Here is a 23,957-nt window from a genome sequence, read left to right as displayed (position 1 = left end):
CCTGCTGTTCTTCACTGAAAATTTAGCAAATGGCGTGCGTTAACAAAGCAGGATGCAGTAAAGTTTGAATTTTTATTTAACCCATTAATGAGTATGAAAATACACAGTTTTTGACTGGTACTACATTCTTAAAGTGTGTATTTTTTTACACATGTTAGGATCTCCAAATTTACACATTTTTTGACAGCTGCATATAAATATAAAAAATGTGTATTTTTTACTCATTTATGTGTTTACGCTGGTTACCGTGTTGTGCATATTGTTTGATTCCCAGTGAAAAAAGAGCTGATAAATCTTCTCGCTCATCATCGTCATCGTCATCATCCATCGCTTTCTTTCACTTCTGTGCCAACATTTCAAAGGGGCGTAATTGCTTTTGTAAACAATGACTTTAGCCGTCAATTTCTCGCGAATGAAATCTTACCTCTCCAAAATTACAATGCTAGCTGGTAAAGGAAACATTCCTCTACCTGGTGGTGTAATTATTTTTCATGAGTGAGCTTTTATTCGCGACAAATCGACGGAAAAAGCTATTGTTTACAAATGCAATTACGCCCCTTTGAAATGTTGGCACTGACTTGTATTTTCAATTTTTTTTTCGATCGACTCTTCCAAGTTGAATATCAGCAGTTCAGGAAATGTGATGTTAGCTGCCTTTTTCTTTCCTGTCCCTGTGTTCTTTAAAGAACACCAGGGTTTGAGGTCACATTCGCTACTAGACGAAGCATAGTGTTCAAATGAAAGAGATGACAAAATCATACTGCCATACCGTGTACGCGACATTAGGTAAACTCAGCTGCTCGAGTCCACACACGACCCGAAACGCGCACTGCCTAGGAACATCTTAAAATCCTCCAACAGAAAGCAAATCAATCCCCAAAGTTAGCTAAAATAATAGAAACATGGAAGGTAAAATCTTGAAAGCAGATAAACTGTAATAGAAAAGGCAAGCGAAGTGGCGTCGGAAGGTTACGTATTAAGGAAATTTCGTGATTTTTTTATGCATGACGCAGATAATATTGAATGTTGGATAAAGGTAATGAAGGTGGATGATAAATAGAGTGGGAGGTGTTTGCAACCCTATGAAAAAAGTCAAACCATCATGGCTGTCATCATCGATCATCAACCGTCATCAAATGGAGTCTGTGGAAGGAAGAAGAAACAGCAGCGAGAGGAAAGTAGCGCGTTGCTACACATAAGATGGCACCAATACCAACGACCATACGATATTGTTCAGAAAATTTCGAGACGAGGTTTTTCCTTCCAGTTTACAAGATTTTTCATCCTAAAATTATCCATTCAAAGTGACACCAAACCAGCCAAAACTATCAAAAAATCGTTCCTGAGCACGGCCAGAAGCGATTAACCGTGAAGGATACCGCTTTCGGGCGAAGCCAAAGCGAAAAACTTGAATTCTTTCTTGGGCTGTCCTAGAACAGGGCCGAGTACGATGTTTGCCGTCTGAAACGGGATTGCAAATTCTGAAGAAATTTGGCTATGCAAGTCTGTTTTTCAACCGGTTTACACCAGAACGGAAGGAGCTGAACATTTTGAGGTAATATTTTCTTGGTTTTTGCGAATTATTTTCCATTGGTAAGGGTTGATGTTTTTTCTTCGCATTCTGTTTGTGATGGGGAAGTCCTATAGTTTGACACCTTTTGTCAAAAAGATAAAAAGTAGCTTTTGGAGGTTAGGTTGTTCTCGAGAATCGAATGTTTGTGTTTGGGTTGTCGAGATTGGAGTTTTAAGGGTTTTCCAAAGTTATTTGTCTCAATCACAGCTATGAACGGAACATTCGATGGAAAATCTACAAGTTCGTCATCGTCGTCTTCTTCCGGTGGGGGAGGAGGTGGTAACGGAAGCGGAACTGTAAGCAGCATCCACCACCAGCATAAGGCGCCCCGGAATTACAAACTGATAGCGGACCCGTTTCTGCACAAGGGCGTCCCGAAGATATACCGCTACGATGGTATCGTTCCGGGGGATCCAACCTATCCACCGGTTATTCCGCGAGATCCTCGCAATCCGCTGGCAAGAATCAGATCCCGCATTGAACCATTCGACATAACTGTTCCCAGGTAAATAAATATTTCTTCCGGATTACATATCTGCAAATCAACAACAAAAACTGTTGCATCAAGCTTAAGATCTATGAAATATTTTAACGTTGCAATTGATTTTTGGAAATGAATTGCAGATAAAGTCACGTTTGATGGGATGTTAAATCGTAAGCTTTCTCTCAAAACAGGTTTAAAATCGACCAAAACTACATCGGAGAGCCACCGGCGATTGAAATTACTATCACAAACCTAAACGATAACATCGACAAACCGTTTCTTTCTGATCTGCTAGCCAAGTGTGGTACGTACACGGAGCTCTACATTTACTACCACCCGATAACGAACAAACATCTCGGAATCTCACGGATCGTGTTCGAGAATGTCCGCTCGGCACGTCTGTGTGTCGAGAGACTGAATGGAACTTCAGTGATGGGGAAAGTGTTGACCGTTTTCAAGGATCCCTTCGGAGAGGAATGTAAACGTTTGCTGGAAGACAAAACAACTGAGAAGAAGAAACCAGCTCCTCCACCGCCGCCGGCACCTTTGCACAATGCAACACCTCCGGTTCCGTCGAAGCCTCCACCGCCTCCGGTGCCATCGTCTTCGGCGTCGTCGTCATCCCATTATGGTAATCGCAGCAGCGTTGTAAGCACTGAGGTGCTGAATGACGATGACAATTGGGACTGTGATAGTTCTTCTACCACAAAGAAACCGCCTTCGTCGTCCAAGGCTGTTGTCAATACACTGGCCAACGAGAATGACATGTGGGATGTTGGTGATTTCTCCGGAAGTGCCGGTAATAGTCGGGATTCGTTGTCCTACGGGAAGGATAAATATTCCTCGACAAGTAAAACTATATCTCTGTACGATGATGCGCGAGACGACGACAGAGATAAGTCCAGGGATAAGTACTACGATCGTAAGGATAGAGATAAGAAGTACACTAAGGATGACAGACGGGATAGAGATCGTGATCGAGACTGGGATCGGGGAAGAGATCGGTTGGATCGAGATCGAGACCGTGAGCGGGAGAGAGAACGAGAGAGGGACCGGGACCGCGATCGGGATAGAGATCGTGAATGGGATCGAGATAAAGGCCGAGATTGGGACAGAGATCGGGATCGTTACGGAAGGGATCGTGGCGACAATCGACGAAGGAGTCGAAGTGGAGGATATTGGTATGGTGAGTCAGGAAGTTACTCAAGTGATATTGGTTATGGAAACAGCCGTTACTCGCAGTACGATTATAGTTATGGCTATGGAGCTTCTGATTATGGAACTTATGGATATCCTCCTCCACCACCACCACTACCACCACCACCACCATCATCATCATCAGCATCAGCATCAGCTACGACATCTGCAGCCAGTTATGCGACCCCTGCAAGCTCGTGGGTTCCTCCTCCACCTCCGGAAGAAAAACCAAAAGCTCCTCCACCGCCTCCGTCGGGGAAATCAGTCCTGGGTGGAAAAACGGTCCTGGACGATTCCGATATGTGGGATGTTGATGAAGTGCCTTCGGTGCATCCAAAAGCTCCTTCTACTCCTCCTCCTCCTATTCCACCTGAACCAAAGAGTGAAACCATCGCAGACGACGAAAATAGTGGATCTGCTCTGGATTTGGACACAAGAATAGCGCTTATGTTCAAAGATAAAACCTTCGGTGGTGCACCGTTTCTCCAGCTTAGCGACGCGGAAGAAGAAGAGAAAAAGGAAGAAGGCGAAACAGGCGACGAAAGTCAGGAAGTTCCAATCAAGCAGGAAATCAAAGAGGAACGACCGCCCAGTCCCCCCTCCGAGGAAGTGCAAGTCAAAAAGGAAATCAAGTTGGAACCACCGAAAGAGGAAGGGGCCAGTGACATTTCATCCAGTGACGATGAGATTCTTGCGAAGGAAAGTCCAACGCCGCCACCCCTACTGCCGAGTAAACCATACATGGAAGATATCATCAAACGAGATAACGATCAAATGTCGTTATCAAGCCTGTCCTCGACGGACGGTAAAAATGAAGATTCCAAAGCACCACCACTTCCATCGGATCCCGCTCCAGATGTACCTCCGCCTCCGGAACCTAGCGACTCATTCGCCTACGTTTATCCTCCTGGCATTGCACCCGGTATGGGATACCCGCCAGCCCCACCTGGTACCGACCCGTCGTATTATTACTCTCAAACGTACTCTCAAAGCTCGTACCAGCAATATCAACAATCAGGCTATTACCAACACAGTTACATGAATCCATATATGCCGGGCTTCACCGGAGCAACATATCCATACCAGGTACCATCATCCCAATCATACTCTTACTCGCCGAACAAGAAGGAATCCTATGATGACGATCGTCATCGCTCGTACGCCAGCTCGGGACGAGAACGGGAGCGAGAACGCAAGAAGCGAGATCGTTACGAGGACGCTATTACAGCTGTAATAGAACGCGTTACGGCTGAACTGAAGCAAATCCTCAAGAAAGATTTCAATAAAAAGATGATCGAAAATACCGCGTATAAAAAGTATGAAGCTTGGTGGGACGAAGAAGAACTAAAGAGCAAAGGCAAGGACAAGGACGTGCTGAACGACATAACTCCGCTAACCGTTGCGAAGGTAGACAAAGCTCCGGACATCAATCAGCTTCTCAATCAAACCTATGATAATCTGGACACTAATAATAGCTACATAGGATTAGGCTTAAGAGCTACCATCCCGAAGATGCCTAGTTTCAGGAGGATACGAAAGCAACCGAGCCCTGTTCCTCAGGACGAAGACTCAAGGCGAAGTGATCAGGAAGATATGGTGCACGGTTCAGATTCGGAAAAAGAAACCGACTTTCCGAGTGGGTCACAAACAAAGGCAAAAACTCCACCTCCATCGGGGTCTTCTACGGCGGCTGTCCCCGTTTCGCGAACGTCTTCCACTTCCGCAGTGTCTCGCAGTGCGGAGAAACGAAAGCCCAGTCCAGTTTCGTCATTCTTTACGTCATCGAGCGAAGAGGAAAGCAGTGCTAGTGAGTCGGAAGAAAGTAGCGATTCTGCTTCGCTCTCCGATGTGGAAATGTCGTACACGAGCCGGAAACAGCAACCGTCATCTTCCCGCGACAAACGCGAAAAGCGAATATATTCCGATTCCGACAGTGATGATGATTTGGATCATCCGAGTGGGAAATTTTCGCTTCCATCCAGCAGCGCCGGATCACGTAACAAAGCCAAAATATATTCCGACTCAGATACGGATGAACCAAGCAAACCACCCCGAAAGGAAATTCTTCCGCCTGTATCGACCGAGAAGGCGCGAAGCAGAAGTCCAGATGGTCCAATGCTTAGCAATGTACAGGATCGGAAAGCGACGTTACCACAAACTCCGCCGGAACCCGTCTCGATGCTGCCACTGGACCAGCTGCACGAGGACCTATCACCGGACGTGGACGAAAGTCCTCCGTCCCAGCAGCCACCGCGGACACCTGGACGAGAATCTCCCAAAAAATCTCTCTACGAACTCGATCGAATTTACAGCGATTCCGATGAGGAACGCGAATATCAGCAAAAGCAAAGGCGGAAGGCAGAATACCTGGAACAAATCGAACGTGAGTTCCAGGAAGAGCAAGCTCGATTGGCGCAGGAACAAGCAGAGGCAGAAAAAGCCGCAGCAGAAGCTCCTCCGCCCCCTCCTGCCACTAAATCCCCGACCAAGGGAGCCCGAAATAATAAGAAAAACGCCTCGACCATTGCATTACTGGAAAAGGCTCCAAGTCCTGGCGATCCGATTACCCCGCTTACCAGCCAACCGCCCCCAACGCCCGGTGCTGGATTACTCGATCTATGTAAAGATCCTTTCAGTTCCACTCCAATAGCTCCAGCCACGACGGCAACTGGAAAGAAAGCAAAGAAGCCTCCAAAATCCAGAGCGAAAGGCGGTAAGAAAGCAAAGGATACGAATGGAGTACCACCAAGTGTTGTTCCCACACGGGAAATTCCACCGGCACCAGTGGAATTACCTCCAAGTCTACCTCTCAACGTTGCCCAACCTACCACAATGGTGTTGCCTCCTCGTGTTGCTGCTCTCGGTGGCTCAGCGCCTCTCAGTTCATCGGAAGACTTCTTCTCCGCTGAGGAGGAAGCAGCACGAAGAGCTGCCAAAGCATCGCCCGCTTCATCCGATGGTGGCTCCAGCCAAGCTAGTCAAGTGGCTCTCGATCACTGTTATTCGCTTCCACCGTCTGCATCCCCTTCATCTTCCTCGCCCCATCCTCAGTCAGATTCATATGCGCCGGTCGCAAAATCTGCCAACAAATATGCTCCATCGTCCGATGTGCTAGCACATGACCACGGTTACACCAACAATGACGATGTAATAGGCGGTGCAATCCCAGGAACCCCCGGCGCATCCATTCCGATGCAAGAGCAAACTGATATGCCGTCCGTGTCGATGATACCCAGTGCCAGTGCTACTGCCCCTGTTTCTATTCCATCCCCGTCGACGCCAGTGACCCGACCCGTTGGACGACCGAAAAAAGATCCCAATGCTCCCAAGGCGAAGCACAAAAAGCAAACCGAAAAACAGGAGAAAGCCGCAGCTGCACAACTGGCCACGGCTGCAGCCGCAGCTGCAGCTGCTTCTCAAATTTTGGTTCCCCATGGACAACGGCAATCCTTCGTACCAGTTGCCAAATACCACGAGCGGGACATTCGTTCCGAAATGGCAATTTTGTACGATTTCCTTACGCGTGGAATCGACGCCGAGGATATCCAGTATATAAAACAAAGCTACGAGCTCCTGCTCAGTGATGACGCCAATAACTATTGGCTAAATGCGACGCATTGGGTTGACCACTGCACGACGGAACGAAGCTATGTCCCGCCACCGGCAAAGAAACGCAAAAAAGACAAAGAATCCGTATCGGACATCAAGCAGCACTCGACGGGATCGGCACGGACGCAAGGTTTCTACAAAATCGATCCTCGTGAGAAGGCGAAATACAAATATCATCACCTGAAGGGAACACCCGCTGCCAACCACCTGAATAACATTGAAACCGCCAAAGCTGCCACCAAAATGCAAGGTCTCTCTCGGGAGGCTCGTTCCAATCAACGGCGGTTACTGACGGCATTTGGCGCCAGTACCGAATCTGAACTGCTCAAGTTCAATCAACTGAAGTTCCGCAAAAAGCAGCTAAAGTTTGCCAAGTCGGCCATCCACGATTGGGGTCTATTTGCGATGGAACCGATTGCAGCAGACGAGATGGTGATCGAGTACGTCGGACAGATGGTGCGGCCCTCGGTGGCGGATCTTCGGGAGACCAAGTACGAAGCCATCGGTATCGGTAGTTCATATCTGTTCCGTATCGATATGGAAACGATCATCGATGCGACTAAGTGCGGTAATCTGGCACGGTTCATCAATCACAGTTGTAATGTAAGTATTACAGCCCAAAATCACCGCATACAAATATTCTATCAATTTGTAATCTCATCCTTCAATTTTACTTACAGCCCAACTGCTACGCTAAAGTCATTACGATCGAGTCGGAAAAGAAGATCGTCATCTACTCGAAGCAACCGATCGGGGTAAACGAGGAGATCACGTACGACTACAAGTTTCCCCTGGAGGACGAGAAGATTCCTTGTCTTTGCGGTGCAACGGGTTGTCGTGGAACGCTCAACTAGATGAGCGGCTACAACGACGAGAGGTGGTGCCCAGGTACGATTATGTATTTTATTTTCTTCGTAGAACGAGAATGCTCATTGATAGAAATTTAATGCTGGACGAGAAGGAGCAGTGAACAGTTTAGGATTGTTAAGTTAAATAAGAACCTGTAAAACAGAAACTAGGAACAATTTATACTTAGTTAAACAAACATCAACTGGTGGAATTTGGCTGTAGAATTCTTCGAAACTCCTTTTAGAATCTGTTGAAGTCGATCTCAGTGCCTGACTATAGTGGGAGCTGTCATATCTCCCGCGTCCGATAAATTCATTCCTTCTGCTGTCTTGGTTTGATGTCCGTTATATTTCGGACATCGGTCTTGGTCCTCGGTCTCTGTGCCTTCAAGCCGAACAGTGGATTAGCTACTAAGTAACATTGAGTGTTTCTCTTCATCGGCTTTCTCTTTCATTAACAACTTGACTACAAAACCGTTTCTTGCCGTGTTAGCCATAATATTAGATCCTAGATAATAGCTTCTTTTATCGAACTGTGTGTTAAAAATATCTGGAAATGTCTATACATGCATGGCCGTAGGGATGCGAGGAGAAAATCTACGAAGAGAATCTGTCAATGTTACTTAGGACCTAACCCATTGTTCGGCTTGAATTGTTCATCTAAACGGACTCATTAGCACTCGCCGCGCTGTTGATGGCTGCTTCATGCGGTATTGTGGGAACATTATGGTACATTGGTATTATTTTTTGGTATTTTACCTCTTATGTCAGGCTCATCCATACGAATTTAGTGTATCGAGATATTCATTCCTGCTCAGGAATAGAACTTCCTTGATGAAATCGGCTGCTTCATGCAGACTGAGCAATTCTGATTATAGTATCAGATTTGTTCTGTATACAGAGGAACTGGGAGGGCTTATTAGAAACTTCTCACCAATAAAGTAATGATCTTCTAGTAAATTTTGCATATCATTTTATTAAAATTTTATTTTATTTTAGCATATTATTTTTGTTACAGTCAATTGGCATTAGCATACGATACAAAATATTTAATATTATTTGCTCGTTTTTGCGTAAAATAATCAATAATACCTTTGAAAGTTTTTTTCAAATTTTTTTTTTTGTGGTCTGATAGATTTCCCAGTTTGGTTAGAAGTTTCGAAGCTAACACATGTCCACAGGCCTAATAGAAAGACAGGTAGAAAATGTGTATCATAAAGAATGGTTGCATGCAGGGTTGCTGTCACTCACTTGCTATAGATGAGTGATTTTCGGAGTTTTGGATTCGTTAGTAATGGGGATTTGTATTTGTCGGATACGGGAGGAGATTGGAGGGCGGGTGTTTGACGCATAGAGCCTGTTAATTTCGCTTTCAGAGTGTTGCAGTCAGCGGTTTTATGATTCGTGAGCGCTCGCGATTCGTAGAATCGTTGATTGTGGCTGCAAGTGGATCTGACAGGTTTTGTGTGTCAGACCCTTGCCTTTTGGCCTCTTCTTGTCTCTAGCATGTGCAAAGTATCATTATAGCGTCTAATGGTTTTCAGATTCCTGGTTGCTTGAAATACATTTGTGAGAATATCTGTTTGAGATTTTAGTAGTCACGTTTTGTTTGTAGTTTATATTTTATTTCTTTCATGAAATTATCGTAAATAATAGTTATTCAATAATAGATAATTCATCCATATATTCAATAATAAATTTACGGATGACTTTGGATACCTAACAATTGGACAGAATCACTATCAAGAATAGGTTGCGGAGTGTTCGCCTTCGAAAATATCGATACGTTTTTCAGGGTTGTAGTTTTGGTTTTCATCAGTGGTCCAGCTCTGGTTGTGACCGTTTTAGGTAGTATTTGTAGGTAAATATTTAGATTACAGCACAACTTTGCTTCTACGAATCCACAAAAGACATTAAATTGGAGGCGGATTCTTGTACGGAATTACAGGCTGCTATTCTGAGCAACTTAGCGCCATAAAATTAAAAAATTATGTTTAGGTATTAGTTAACAAATGTGGATAGTAAGTTGGATATGTTATGGTATGAACTTCTGCAACGTTCTCTTTTTAGTTCATTATTCTTGAACGCAGTTAAAACTAGGAGATGAGGAAGAAATATAATCATTTGGTGCAAACACACAAAAAACACACACACATACACATACACAGATACACAAATACATCATGACATTAGACAAGAAAACATCCAGACATTAAAACTGACGAACGAATGAGAAGAAGACATAGACAAAGACAGATCAGCGATTACCGAACCATAAAGATTTTCAAGAAGATTGTGATTAATAAAGATCGTGAATCCGGTGTTTAATTGGTCACCATAGACTAATCCGTCAGGCATCGTAGTCACTTGAAAAATTTTCTCATCAACCCCGATCATTGCAATCCTATGGAAATATTTCTATGGGTATGCACGTTTGGAAAGTATCATCACAAAGATTCTGCACTCGGTCTACAGCTTGTGGGCGTGAAGCGTTGTTTTTGTTTTTTTTATCTATTTATAGAGTCACTTCTTAGGAATACGAAGCGAAAGACAAATCAAGAATTAAGCACAAGATCTTCAAGAAAACTAACAACACGAAGTCTGGAAATGGCAATGTTAAAAATGGCAAAACGTTAAGTATTTCAAGAATATTGGGTGAGACCAATCTAATTGTATTTAATCTTATTTTTGTGTAGTAGGATATTCAATTGAACCGGTCCGGGTTATTATGATACTGTATGATCTTTTAAGCATTTTTCCTAAATTTTGGGATACTAGGGTTTAAAAATTATGAAATTATAAAACAAGATTTACAGGTATTGCAAAACATGGTCCTCTGTACGTTTTCTTTCCAACTTTTACTAATACTACTGTAACTCCGACTATCCCAACTTGAAACACTATTCCTCCCTATCCGGCATCTTAAGCAGGATTCAATTGATCCCTATGATTATTATTCTGTGGTGCCAAATCTTTACCTCTACCCTTGTGCTGTATGGACAGTGATGTTTTACTGGAGACCTGGTTTTTTTTTTTTTTTTTTAATCTTTATTTTAGAGATTTTTAGCCTGAGGCTAGTTCATCTCTTACTGGAGACCTGGCTCTATGACTATAGTCGCTATATTCATAGTGTTGGATTTTTTGGGTTCGGACCTCCTCAAAGAAACGCACTGGATTCCGTTGTGCCGTGATTCTTGAAGCTAGATAATATATTTCATTAATTAGAGAAAGTAAAATAGAATTCATCCCACTTACAATTTGGTCTACCTTATATTGGCACAAATCCAACAAATTCTGCTCTGTATGTGCGCGGTTTAGTGTCGATCTAGTAGTTATTTAAATCAAATTTAATTATAGCTATTCGATAAACAATTTACGAACTTACAATCAGATTACAGCAGTGTAACCTATCCGAAAGTGCACTCAACCTCAGTGAAATCCAGGAAGAGTCAAAGACTCAAGATTATTCTAACCCTAAATTACAAATAGGTTAGGTAAATTAAGCAAATCTTTAACAATTTTAAACTTACGTATACGAATGACCAGATTTATCTAGGTCTAGATCGGTCCCTCCGTGGGTGAAATAATCAGTTCGAAATAAACTTAAAAATCTATACTAGAAGTATAACGAAATAACCACATTTCAATCTTCCTTCTTCGGTATGGCTGAATTGTTTCCTTTTTCCTCTACCTTTTGTTCATATTGCTGTTGCTTGACGTTTATGATCACGCTGACGTTTACTGATCGTGGACACAGGCGGACTCCGATTGGGGGCATCGCAAGAGGCCTTACTTTCAGTGCTGCTAGAATTGGCAACATCCCCCGACTCGTAACGCACTTCCGTTTTCGCTACCAAATCAACGTTACCATCAGATTGCACCTTCAGCACTGCCAGCTTTGAGACTGGACGCCGGAACACTCCACCCGTAGTTTGTACCAACGCTTGGTGTATACGTCCATCGCTTCCCTTTATAACCGATAGGACACGTCCCCTGGTCCATCCGTTGCGCTGGCTCTCGTTTACTATTACCACCAGATCGTTCACCTTTACCGCTTCCGCTTCACTGAACCACTTGGTTCGTTTGGCAATCGATGGAAGGTATTCTATGACCCATCGCCTCCAGAACTGGTCCACGAGTTGTCTAGTCATGGTCCAGTTCGTACGGGTTATCTTCGTAGGTTCATCCAGTGCTCTTGGAGGTTGCAATACACCGTTCGAACTCAGCAAGATGAAGTGGTTCGGTGTTAGTGCTTCCTGGTTGGAGTTCTCCAGCGGGATGAATGTGAGTGGTCTGGAGTTCACAATTGCTTCTGCTTCCGTGACCACGGTTAGCAGCGTTTCATCGTCCGGATTCCTATCACTACATAAAGATCCCATTGCAATCTTGACCGATCTTACAAGACGTTCCCAAGCACCACCAAAATAGGGAGCGGATGGTGGATTGAAGATCCACTTGGTAGCCGAGTTCGTGAACGTCTCTTGTAGTTGTTTCCCTATGGCTTCGATCTCCTCTCGTAGTTCACGGCTGGCTCCCAGAAAGTTGGTTCCATTATCGGAGTGAATTTCGACAGGTGATCCCCGGCGTGCTACGAACCGACGTACGGCCATCTTACATGACTCCGTAGATAACGAGTGGACGACTTCCAGGTGGACTGCTCTCACCGTTGTAACGGATTGATACGCATTGCATCATGACCGGGTAAATAGTAGAGTGGGATTAGTGTTCAGTACCGGGTATGAATTAGGAAACGTGATAGCACGATGTATGAGTGAACCTATGAGCGAGTGGGATAGCGAGATAGCGATACTGGTTGGTGTTGAGTGAGTAGCAACAGGCGAGTCAGTCAGTGTTCGACAGTGCCATCAAACAGACGTGGATACGAGTGCGGGTCAGTGTACAGTACGAATCGGCGTGTTACAATGGCGGCGAGGATTAAAATTGGTAAGTTTCAGTTTTGGAACAAGAAAACAAAAAAAAAATATGAACAAATGTTTCATGCGTACATTTCGAGGTACATTTACGTACCAACAGTACTGGCAATTTAGTGAAAAAACAATAATTCGGGAGATAGAGTGAATCTGATTTTTTTTTCTCAAGACTAACGTGAACGCTGGAAAAAAAAATATATGGCGGCTTATTGGAAAAATTTGCAGCTGCTTAGGCCAGAATGCACAGAAGATGAGAAAACATGGCGGCGGTGTTGAACTTACTTTTATATGAAATACTCGATGTTTGTGGTTATGATACTGTTTCATGATGTTGGGGTTGTACAAAAATGTGCTATGCAAGTAAAAGAAGGCTCCGTTGAAAACAGAGAAAATACAAAATGCCTCCGCGCTGTGGAAAAAATGCTCCCAGGAAAAGTGGTCCGTGTTGCTAAATTTGAGGTTAAATTTGCTTCGTGATGCGAAATTATGCTTCGTGCTAAAAAAACAATTCGCGATAGAGATTGCTTTGTGCATGGGTATTATGCTTGGTGCTGAGGAATTTTCTACGTGAACGGGGATTATGCTACGTGCTGAGGAGTTTTGCTTCGTGAAAAAGATTGCTTTGTACATGGGTGTTGATGAGTTTTGCTTTTCGTTGAGAACTTATACTTCGTGCTGAAGATAGGGCTCTGGGAGAATTAGTGAACCGATTGTTTTTGTGCATGGTAATAATGCACAAGAGAAATTGAGAAATGTTACTTCGTGTTATGGATTTATGCTTCGTGCTGCAATTAAACCGATTGCTTGTGTGTAGGAATTATGCTTTGTGGATGTAAAATGAAGCGGTTGCTTTGAGTAGAGAAAAAAATAACATTGGACAACAAAGTTGTGCCAACAATTCCAGGAGGTTAAGTTGGTATAAAATAATGAACACGATGCAAGCTCAGATGCAAGCAGAGAATGTTTCAAGGAATGAAACAGTTTAGCGTCATTGGATGTTATCGACATACGTATTAAGGTATACAATGTGTCTCTGTTTTTTATAGATGCAGCTGCAATGCCACCTTTCAAGGTGGGCACAGATCCAAGGAACGATTGGATCAAGTGGAAGTGAGCTTTGGATCGGTTTTTGCAGGCAAACAAAATAGAAGAGGATGAAGAAAAATGCAATTTATTGCTAGTTTTGGGTGGTATAGATCTTCAATCATACTACGACAAAGTCGCTAAATGGGAAGTTCATAAAACTGTGGACGATAACGAGGAAATAGTTGTCCTCAAGTACGAATCGGCTATTCTATCTCTTGATGAATATTTCGCCCCGCAATTAAGGAAACGATTCGAACGTCATTCTCTACGGTCGATGAGGCAGAATAACCAAGAGCCTTTTGAGGAGTATGTATTTCGGTTACGTGAGCAAGCAAATCGATGCTGTTTTATCGATGTCGACGATATGATCGTCGATCAAATTATCGAAGGATGCCGGTCGGCTGACTTAAGGAAGAAGCTATTGACAGAGGAGTTGACACTTTCTGAAGTAGTTAATCTGGGAAAAACGCTAGAAGAAGTCCAGAAACAAACGAGGGAATACGAGAAACCCTCAACGTCGTTTGACGATGGCTCATTGGTTCAAAAAGTTGTTGCGAGGACCTCATCTAGTACCAGATCTTGGGAAGGTTCAAGGAAATGCTATAATTGCAACAGACCGGGACATTTGGCCAAAGAAATAGACAAATGCCCGGCGAAGAATGTGGAATGCTATGGATGTCGAACGAAAGGTCATTTTAAAGTTTGCTGCCGGAAAAGGAAACACAATGAACCGGGAAACAGAAACTCAGCTGGAGCCACACGAATTCATGCAATCATCAGTGACGAGACGGAGACAGATAAGGGTATTTTTTTCGTCAAGGCCTCGGAGGAACTGAATGAGATACTTGAGTTGAATATTGGTGGAGTGATTACGAAGATGGTCATCGACTCCGGATCGCCAGCTAACATTATCGATAGCAAGACATTCAAGAGGTTGAAAAATCAAGGAGCACAGATCCTGAATAAAAGGAAGCCTGAAAGCGACGAAATCAAATTCAAGGCGTTTGCATCTGATCAGGACATATTCTTCAGTACAGCATTCGAAACGGAGGTGAAAATTCCTGGTGAAGAGACTGGAATCTGGTCCCATATCTTGGTCGCTCCGGAAGGTCAAGTTAGCTTGTTGAGCAAGGGAACTGCATTTGCGTTGGGAATATTGAAAATCGGATATCATGTGAACCAGATTTCGGCGGAAGAGCGTACAAAGGACGCAAACGAAGGACGGGAAGCGTTTCCTAAGATACCGGATGTTCGTTTGTCAATCCAAGTTGATGAAACAATAACACCAGTCGTCCAAGCAGCTCGGAGGTTTCCCATGTCCATGGAAGCGGACGTGGAACAAACGATTCAAGAGCTGTTGGAGAAACAAATCATCGAACGGGCGGAAGCTTCCATAACATGGGTGTCACCACTCGTCCCAGTGAGGAAATCCGATGGAAGAATCAGATTGTGCGTAGATATGCGAGCTGCTAACAAGGCAGTTAAGCGGGAGAACTATCCAATGCCGAATATCGATGATGCAATGTCAAGAATAAAGAAGGTACGTAAATAAACTTTGATATTTGTTTGAGAACTATGTTAGAGTTTTTTTTATTATATGTGTTGATAGGTTGCGAAATTATCCAAAATTGACCTTGAAGCCGCTTATTACCACTTCGAGCTCAATAAGGATAGCAGGAACATCACTACATTCGTTGCAAGAAGCGGGGTTTACCGTTTCTGTCGGTTGATGTTCGGGATAAAGTCCGCTCCGCTTTTCCAACGAGAAATGGAAAATTTATTTCGAGGGATTAAAGGTCTGATAGTTTACATGGATGACCTTCTTATCCATGGGGAAACTGTGGAAGAACATGATCAGTCCTTGCGAGAAGTTCTTGATCGGATTAAGAAAATGAACATGAAGATTAACATGCAAAAGTCAGTTTTCGGGGTAGTATCTGTGACGTTCTTAGGACACATTGTGGCCATCGAAGGCATTCGGCCTACGGATGACAAAATCAAAGCTATTCTTGGGCTGCAGGCACCCTCATCTGTTACTGAACTAAGATCACTTTTAGGGCTTATCAATTTTGTTGGAAAGTTCGTCCCAAATCTGTCGACAATGACTGTTAATATGAGAACTTTGCTGAATAAGGAATGCAAATTCGTTTGGACAGAAACACATTCCCGGGAACTAGAAGCTCTAAAAGGAATACTGGGTAGAGTAGAATATCTAGGATTTTTCGATCCAAAAGATGAGACTTTACTAGTTACTGACGCCAGCCCTTATGGCTTGGGCGCTATTTTGATCCAAATTAAAAACAATGTCCCGCGAACCATATCCTGCATATCGAAAAGCTTAGCTGACTTCGAGAAGAAATACTGTCAAACGGAAAAAGAATGTTACGCAATTATCTGGGCCATGGAAAAACTGTACGTGTATCTCTATGGGATGCATTTCACGCTTATAACAGATTGCAAGCCACTGGAATATCTTTTCAACAGGGTCAAGTCAAAACCATCAGCTCGGATAGAAAGATGGATTCTGCGCTTGCAAAGTTTTGATTTTACGGTTAGATATGAACCGGGAGATGGAAATCTCGCTGATTCACTCTCTCGTCTTTCTCAAGGGATAAAAGACTGTAGTACAGGTTCAGACGTTATCAGTTGGCTAGCAGATGAAATAAAACCTACTGTGTTGTCTATTGACGAGCTTGAAAAGGAAACATTGCGTGATGATGATTTACAAAAAGTCAAGGAAGCGATATATACAGGGATCTGGGACGAAGTACCGAGTGAATTTAAGACAGCTACGATTAAAGATGACTTAACGCTCTATGGAGAATTGATACTGCGAGGTGACAGAATCGTTATTCCTAAATTGTTGAGAGAAAAAGTTATTCATTTGGCTCATTTGGGACATCAAGGTGGAACATCCATGAAAGCGATGCTTAGGGCCAAAGTATGGTTCCCTTTCATGGATAGACAGGTGGATACAATTCTCCGGAATTGCAAACCGTGTAAGATGACGGCGCTGCCCGATAAGCACAATCCAATGATCCGTCGACTTCCGACAATGCCCTGGCAAGATTTAGCGATCGATTTTAAGGAAGGTCTTCCCGGGGACGTGTCATTACTAGTTGTCGTATGCTACACAACAAGGTTTGTACAGATAGAACCAATGAAGCCGGCAACAACACAAAAAGTAATCGGTGCACTATTGCGAATGTTTAGTTCGTTCGGCATACCACGATCGATTACTTCAGATAATGGACCGCAATTCAAGGCGATTGAATTTCATTCCTCGTTCTGCTTGCGAATGAGCAACATCAAGGCCTGTTGTCTCGTCACATGGCATAGCTTTAAAAGTGTTTTCACCGCGAAAAGTTTTTTTTTCTGAAAGCAGTTTTTGTGCCTCAGGTGACTCGCGCATTACATAAGGAAGCAGCCGATCCTGGCGAAGCCTACGATCGGACTGTCCATCTTTAACCCGCTCGAAGATATCAAACTGATTTTATCGGAGCCATAGTCAGCAGCAAGAGCCGTGTAATACACATCGGCAAACGACAACCACACGGACGGTGTGTACGACTGGAAACAATAACCAGCAGAAAGCAGTGAGCCGCCGCACGGACGGTGTGTACGACCGGCATCTATTGTGGCAGAGTAGCAACAGTATAGCAGTAGAAACGGTAAGGGCAAATAGTAGCACGTATCTGTTTTTGTATTCCCATTCCTCTGACTGTTTGCTTGTGGATCGTCTGTCTCTCCCCCAGTAGAATCGTTCCACATAGGGTGGTTCGTTAATAAAAAAAAAGTAAAATAATAATTACTTTTTGACGACAATTTTTAATTTCTAATGGATGGTTCAAAGGGGGGCAGTAAGCCTCCCAATGATAAACTTAGAAAGCGCCATTATCAGGCGTCCTCTGCATCGCCTTGGGTTGTCTATTTTCGGCAGAAAGAGAAAGCCCTTAACTTCTTAGGGATTAAAAGAATATTGACGCGTCGTTTCCCGGGGACCGAATTTCATCAGGTCAATCGGAACAAACTGCGTATAACTGCGCCTACATATAATATCGCAAATGATATTGCTGACGACGAGGCTTATAACAAAGAGTATTACGTCTACATCCCATCTCGAGATGTGGAGATAGACGGCGTGGTCTCTGCAGTGAGCCTGACGTGTGATGACGTCATGGAAGGTATGGGGCGCCTTCAAAATGCTGCTACATCTACCGTAGACGTTCTGGGTTGCAGGATATTGTATTCAGCGACCACGGTAGATGGGCAAAAGACTTACTCCCCTTCAGGCTCACTACAGGTGTCTTTCGCTGGATCGGTTCTCCCAAAGTTCTTAGAAATTGAAAATGTTTTTTTCCCGGTGCGACTTTTTGTACCAAGGGTATATAATTGTACCAACTGCAAAAAGTTGGGACACACAGCTGCTTTTTGTGACAACAAGCCCCGTTGTGGCAAATGTAGCCAAGACCACATGGAGGGTGCTTGCCAACAGGAAGCAACTAAATGTGCTTACTGTGGCAAAGAACCTCTTCATGCTTTGCAGGACTGCCCCGCGTACAAGAAGCGTACCAACAATGTGAAGCGTTCAATAAAAGAACGCTCCAAGCTGACGTTTGCAGAAATGGTTAAGTTGCAAAATGGATCCTCTGCTTCGTTGGCATCAGCCGCTCAAAATGAAAACACTTTTGAGATTTTGTCTTCCGATGAACTGGACTCTGACATAGCAGATGAGAGTGAGTCTCCGGAGGTACACGCCCCCGGTAAAAGGAAGCCGACTAGCTCCCCGGGAGTGCGCCGGAAAAAAAATAAAACCACTCTCAAAAGCATGCAAAAATCTGAAGGTAGCGGGGATTCATTGAAAAACCCGAACAAATCGGTAATTGCTGCTCCATCTGATCCTTGCTGCAGCTTTTCCACCCCGCCGCTACCTAATAAAGGTAATCGTAAGAGGTTACCAAAAATAAACACCACGTCTACTCGCAATTCAAAGAAAACTCTCCCGTCCAAGCGAGGAAAGATTAAATTTAAGGACATTGTGGATAATATTTTGAATGCCCTCGGCTTTCCCGACGAATCGCCACTTCGAGGGCTTATTGACCTGCTTGTTCCTATAGTCGGAAACTACTTCAAGCAATTGACTGCATCATGGCCCCTCATTGGTGAATTCATATCTTTCGATGGATAATTCGTCGAGTGAGGATCAAGATATGATCACTTTATTACAATGGAACTGTCGTAGTTTAATACCTAAATTAGACTCGTTCAAGTATTTGATTCACAATTCTGATTGTGATATATTTGCACTCTGTGAAACTTGGCTTTCTTCTGAAGATGAACTAAACTTCCACGATTTTAACATTATCCGCCTGGACCGAGATGATTCATATGGTGGCGTACTTTTGGGGATCAAAAAGTGCTACCCCTTCTATAAAATCTCAATCCCAATAATCTCAGGCATTGAAATTGTCGCTTGCCAAATAAATGTGAAGAACAAAGATCTTTGCATAGCTTCTGTATATGTCCCTCCAAGGACTTCCATAAACCGCCGTCAGCTTTGGAGTTCAGTTAATATCCTTCCATCTCCAGTACTAATACTGGGCGATATGAACTCACACGGTACTGGTTGGGGCGAATCATACGATGACAATAGAGCGGGTATTTTCTATGATTTGTGCGACGATTTCAACTTGACTATCTTGAACACTGGTGAAGCAACACGTATAGCAAACCCTCCTGCTCGAGAGAGCCGTCTTGACATTTCTTTGTGCTCTAACTCACTATCATTAGATTGTCTGTGGAAGGTTATCAATGATCCCCATGGTAGTGATCACTTGCCAATTATTATTTCAATCAAAAGTGGTCGTCTAAAAACAGATCAGTCAATTCAAGTACCTTTTGACCTCACGAGGAACATTGATTGGCAAAAATTTGTATCGGCGGTAACTCTTGGTATTGATTCTACCGATCCTCTACCACCACTGGAAGAGTATCGTTTCTTTACCGAGCTAATCTTCAAAAGCGCATTAGAAGCTCAGAAACGACGTGTTCCAAGTGCATCGCTCAAAAGAAGACCCGCCACCCCTGGATGGGATGACGAATGCACAAAGTTGTATCTTGAGAAATCCGATGCCTTTAAAGATTATCGTAGACATGAAAGATCTGAGCTTTTTGAAAAGTATCTAAAGCTTGAAAAAAAGCTTAAAAACTTACTAAAAGCAAAGAAACGAAATTACTGGCGTACTTTTATCGAGGGACTTTCTAGAGAAACCTCGATGACAACGCTTTGGAAAAAGGCTCGCTATATGCGAAACCGCTCATCTTCCAATGAGAGTGAAGAATACTCCTCCCAATGGATATTCGACTTCGCTAAAAAGGTTTGTCCAGATTCTGTTCCAGCACAACCAACTTTACGGGATACAGCCCGAAGTAACGGTTCTCTGGATGAACCATTCACAATGCTGGAATTTTCAATGGCACTTCTTTCATCAAATAACTCTGCTCCGGGAAGCGATATGATCAAATTTGACCTTCTAAAAAACCTCCCCGATATCGCTAAAAGACGATTACTTAACCTATATAATTCATTTATGGAATTCAATATAGTTCCACCAGCATGGAGACAGGTTAAAGTAATAGCTATTCAAAAGCCTGGGAAACCAGCGTCTGATCACAACTCTTACCGTCCGATCTCTATGTTATCATGCCTGAGGAAATTATTAGAAAAAATGATCCTATTAAGACTTGACCATTGGGTTGAATCAAACAATCTACTTTCAAATACGCAATTTGGTTTCCGGAAGAGTAAAGGAACAAACGATTGTCTAGCGATGCTTTCATCTGATATTCAACTGGCCTTTGCGCACAAGGAGCAATTGGCTTCAGTCTTTTTGGACATTAAGGGCGCATTTGATTCGGTTTCCATAGACATACTGTCAGACAATTTGCACAGTAGTGGATTACCCGGTATTTTGAATAATTTTTTGTATAATTTGCTGTCAGAAAAACAAATGACCTTCAATCTAGGTCAACTGACAACTTCTAGAATTAGCTACATGGGCTTACCCCAAGGTTCATGTTTAAGTCCCTTACTTTATAATTTCTATGTCAAAGATATTGATAACTGCTTAGATAATCAATGCACGCTTAGACAGCTTGCAGATGATGCCGTGGTTTCCATGAGAGGTCCACGTGCAGAAATCTTGCAAAGACCATTGCAAAATTCCCTAAATAATCTGTCTCTCTGGGCAAGAAATTTAGGGATCGAGTTTTCACCGCAAAAAACTGAATTGGTAGTGTTTACAAGGAAGCGGTTTCCAGCCCAACTGCGTCTAAATATTTTGGGCAGAGACATTACCCAATCTTTAACCTTCAAATACCTTGGAGTCTGGTTTGATTCAAAATGCACTTGGGGTACCCACATTACGTATTTGAAACAAAAGTGTCAACAAAGGATCAACTTTCTACGATCAATTTCCGGGACATGGTGGGGTGCTCACCCGGAAGACCTCATTAAACTATATAAAACGACTATTCTTTCAGTTCTTGAGTACGGCTCTTTTTGCTTCCACTCGGCAAGAAAAAGCCACCTAATCAAATTGGAACGTATTCAATATCGTTGTTTACGTATTGCCCTTGGCTGTATGCATTCAACACACAATATGAGCCTAGAGGTCCTAGCGGGCGTAAAACCCCTGCAGAACCGATTCTGGGAGCTCTCATTAAGAATATTGATTAAATGTAGTGTCAGTAACAACCTTGTGATTGAAAACTTCGAAGAAATGCTCGAATTGAGCATCCAGTCTAGATTCGTGCGAATCTATCTTAATTATATGTCATCGGATATTAGCCTTCCTTGCTATACCCCCTCTCGTGTATGCTTTACTAACTACAGTTCCCCCATTGACAACGATCTCTCCATGAAACAGGCTATTCAAGGAGTTCCAGATCAACTTCGACCTATCTCAATTCCCCACATTTTTGCTGAAAAGTACCAACAAGTCAATTGCAATAGAAGATTTTTCACTGATGGATCACGCATTGATGGATCCACTGGCTTCGGCGTCTTCAATGAATACTCAACCGCCTTTCGGAAACTTCAGGAACCTTGTTCCGTTTATGTTGCTGAGCTAGCAGCAATTAACTTCGCATTGGGGATGATTTCCGATATGCCCATAGACCATTACTTCATCTTCTCGGATAGTCTCAGTTCGATTGAGGCTATTCGGTCGATGAAACAAGGTAGGCACTCATCTTATTTCCTTTCAAAGGTAAGGGAGCAGATGAGTTTGCTGGTCGAAAGATCATATATGATTACCTTTGTATGGGTCCCCTCACATTGCTCAATCCCAGGCAATGAGAAGGCAGACTCTCTCGCAAAGGTGGGCGCACAACAAGGCGAGATTTATGATAGAAGAATTGCACATGATGAATTTTTCCCATTAGTGCGTCAGAGTTCTCTTTTAAGTTGGCAAAACGATTGGACAAATAATTCTCTTGGGCGGTGGTTACATTCCATTATTCCAAATGTTTCTTCGAGAGCGTGGTTCAAAGGTCTGGATGTAAGTCGGGGATTCATTCGAGTGATGTCAAGACTTATGTCCAACCACTACTCGCTAGACGCACATCTCTATAGAATAAACCTCGTTGACAGCAATATATGTAGGTGCAGAACCGGTTATGATGACATCGATCACGCAGTTTGGTATTGCCCGGGTAATGACGCCTCCAGAGCACGACTATTGGATACTCTAGTGGCCCGAGGTAGACAACCCTTCCGTGAAGTAAGAGATGTATTGGGAACACGTGATCTTCCCTACATGCAAGCGATCTACGAATTCCTTTGTTTGTCTGATGTTAGAGTTTGATGTGACTATCCCCTCCTTTCCAAACAATTTCCCGCCATTGTGTCCCAGTCTTATTATCCTCCTGTTCCTGTGCTACTTGCCCCTGCCCAGTCAGGATTTGGTCAACCGTCCGAGAGTAGTATCTGAAGGAGGCTTCAGAAACTAGTTTCCTACCTAGATCCTTCCAATTGAAATTGTTACCCATTAACCTCGAGCCCGCCACGAGTAATTGGTACCCAATACTAACCTAGAAATACTGCTATTTAAAATGTAAATCAAACATTACTGATTTTGGCTCCGCAAAGTGTCACACACGACTGAGCCTAGTAAATAAACGAACTAGTTAAAAAAAAAAAAGGCGATTGAATTTCGGAATTTCTGTATAAGTTACGGGATCCATCTGAACCTCTCTACACCGTATTGGCCGGAACAAAATGGAGCTGTGGAGAGGCAGATGCGTAATATTGGAAAACGAATCAAAATTAGTTGTATTCAGGAAACAGATTGGAAGGCTGATCTCTTGACGTTATACCATTCGACTCCACAAGAAACGACTGGTGTTTCCCCGGGACAGATGATGTTTGGCCGGGAGATACGGAATCGTATACCATCTATTCATCAACCACCGAGTTTGAAATGGGAATCATGCAGAGATCACGACATGGAAAAGAAGGAACAACACAAAACAAGGGCTGACGGAGCGCGGCAGGCGAAAAATCACAAATTGGAGAAGGGAGACGTGGTGTTGATGCGGAACATCAGAAACGGATCATATCAGCCAAATTTCGGATCTGAAGAATTTGAGGTTACAGACATCATGGGAGGGGAGATCACTGTAAGGTCAATGGGAACTGGCAAGACGTATAAGCGGAACAGTTCACATCTGAAGAAGTTAAGAGACGCTGTAACACCTTTGACGGAGATCGACACTACAGATTCGGAAACTGAAGTTGCCGAAGATGCGAGCGGAGATGTGATCCAAGGCGGTACCACGACCTCTACAGAAGATCCTCTGAAACCAGGTACGAAGCGGGTTTGCAGACGACCGACTAAATTTGATGATTTTGTAGTGTAAAATTCAAATAATAAACTCAAGATGGTAGATTAAATACGAAACATAACGTACAATAAAAGTTAGAAACAATAGCTAAATAAACATCACTAAAAAAAGAATACGCTTAGTAAACAACTAAAAATTAGGAAGGATGTAACGGATTGATACGCATTGCATCATGACCGGGTAAATAGTAGAGTGGGATTAGTGTTCAGTACCGGGTATGAATTAGGAAACGTGATAGCACGATGTATGAGTGAACCTATGAGCGAGTGGGATAGCGAGATAGCGATACTGGTTGGTGTTGAGTGAGTAGCAACAGGCGAGTG

The 23,957-nt window shown here is 43.3% G+C and overlaps 2 protein-coding genes across 3 annotated transcripts in view; both read left to right on the top strand.

Annotated features, from left to right (window-relative positions):
* Window positions 1-23,957, top strand: part of LOC135698664 (GATA-binding factor A-like) — a 444,653-nt gene that overhangs the window by 44,656 nt on the left and 376,040 nt on the right. The gene's annotated exons all lie outside the window — the stretch shown is intronic.
* Window positions 666-7,908, top strand: Set1 (SET domain containing 1). 2 transcript variants are annotated; one of them, XM_065218717.1, is made up of 4 exons: window positions 666-1,555; window positions 1,781-2,078; window positions 2,249-7,466; window positions 7,544-7,908. In XM_065218717.1, the coding sequence occupies exons 2-4, from the start codon at window positions 1,783-1,785 to the stop codon at window positions 7,715-7,717; spliced, it is 5,688 nt and encodes a 1,895-aa protein (XP_065074789.1). In that variant the 5' UTR covers window positions 666-1,555; window positions 1,781-1,782; the 3' UTR covers window positions 7,718-7,908. The 2 variants fall into 2 exon arrangements, with proteins under 2 accessions (XP_065074789.1, XP_065074790.1); XM_065218718.1 differs by having other exon boundaries at window positions 1,762-2,078.

The sequence above is a fragment of the Ochlerotatus camptorhynchus genome, unplaced genomic scaffold (genome assembly GCF_037179485.1).
Source record: "Ochlerotatus camptorhynchus isolate MF236.1 unplaced genomic scaffold, CSIRO-AGI_Acam_v1.1 ptg000093l, whole genome shotgun sequence".
NCBI classification, from domain to species: domain Eukaryota; kingdom Metazoa; phylum Arthropoda; class Insecta; order Diptera; family Culicidae; genus Ochlerotatus; species Ochlerotatus camptorhynchus.
Note: the sequence above shows the minus strand (reverse complement) of the source record. Positions and strands in the feature narration are given on the sequence as shown.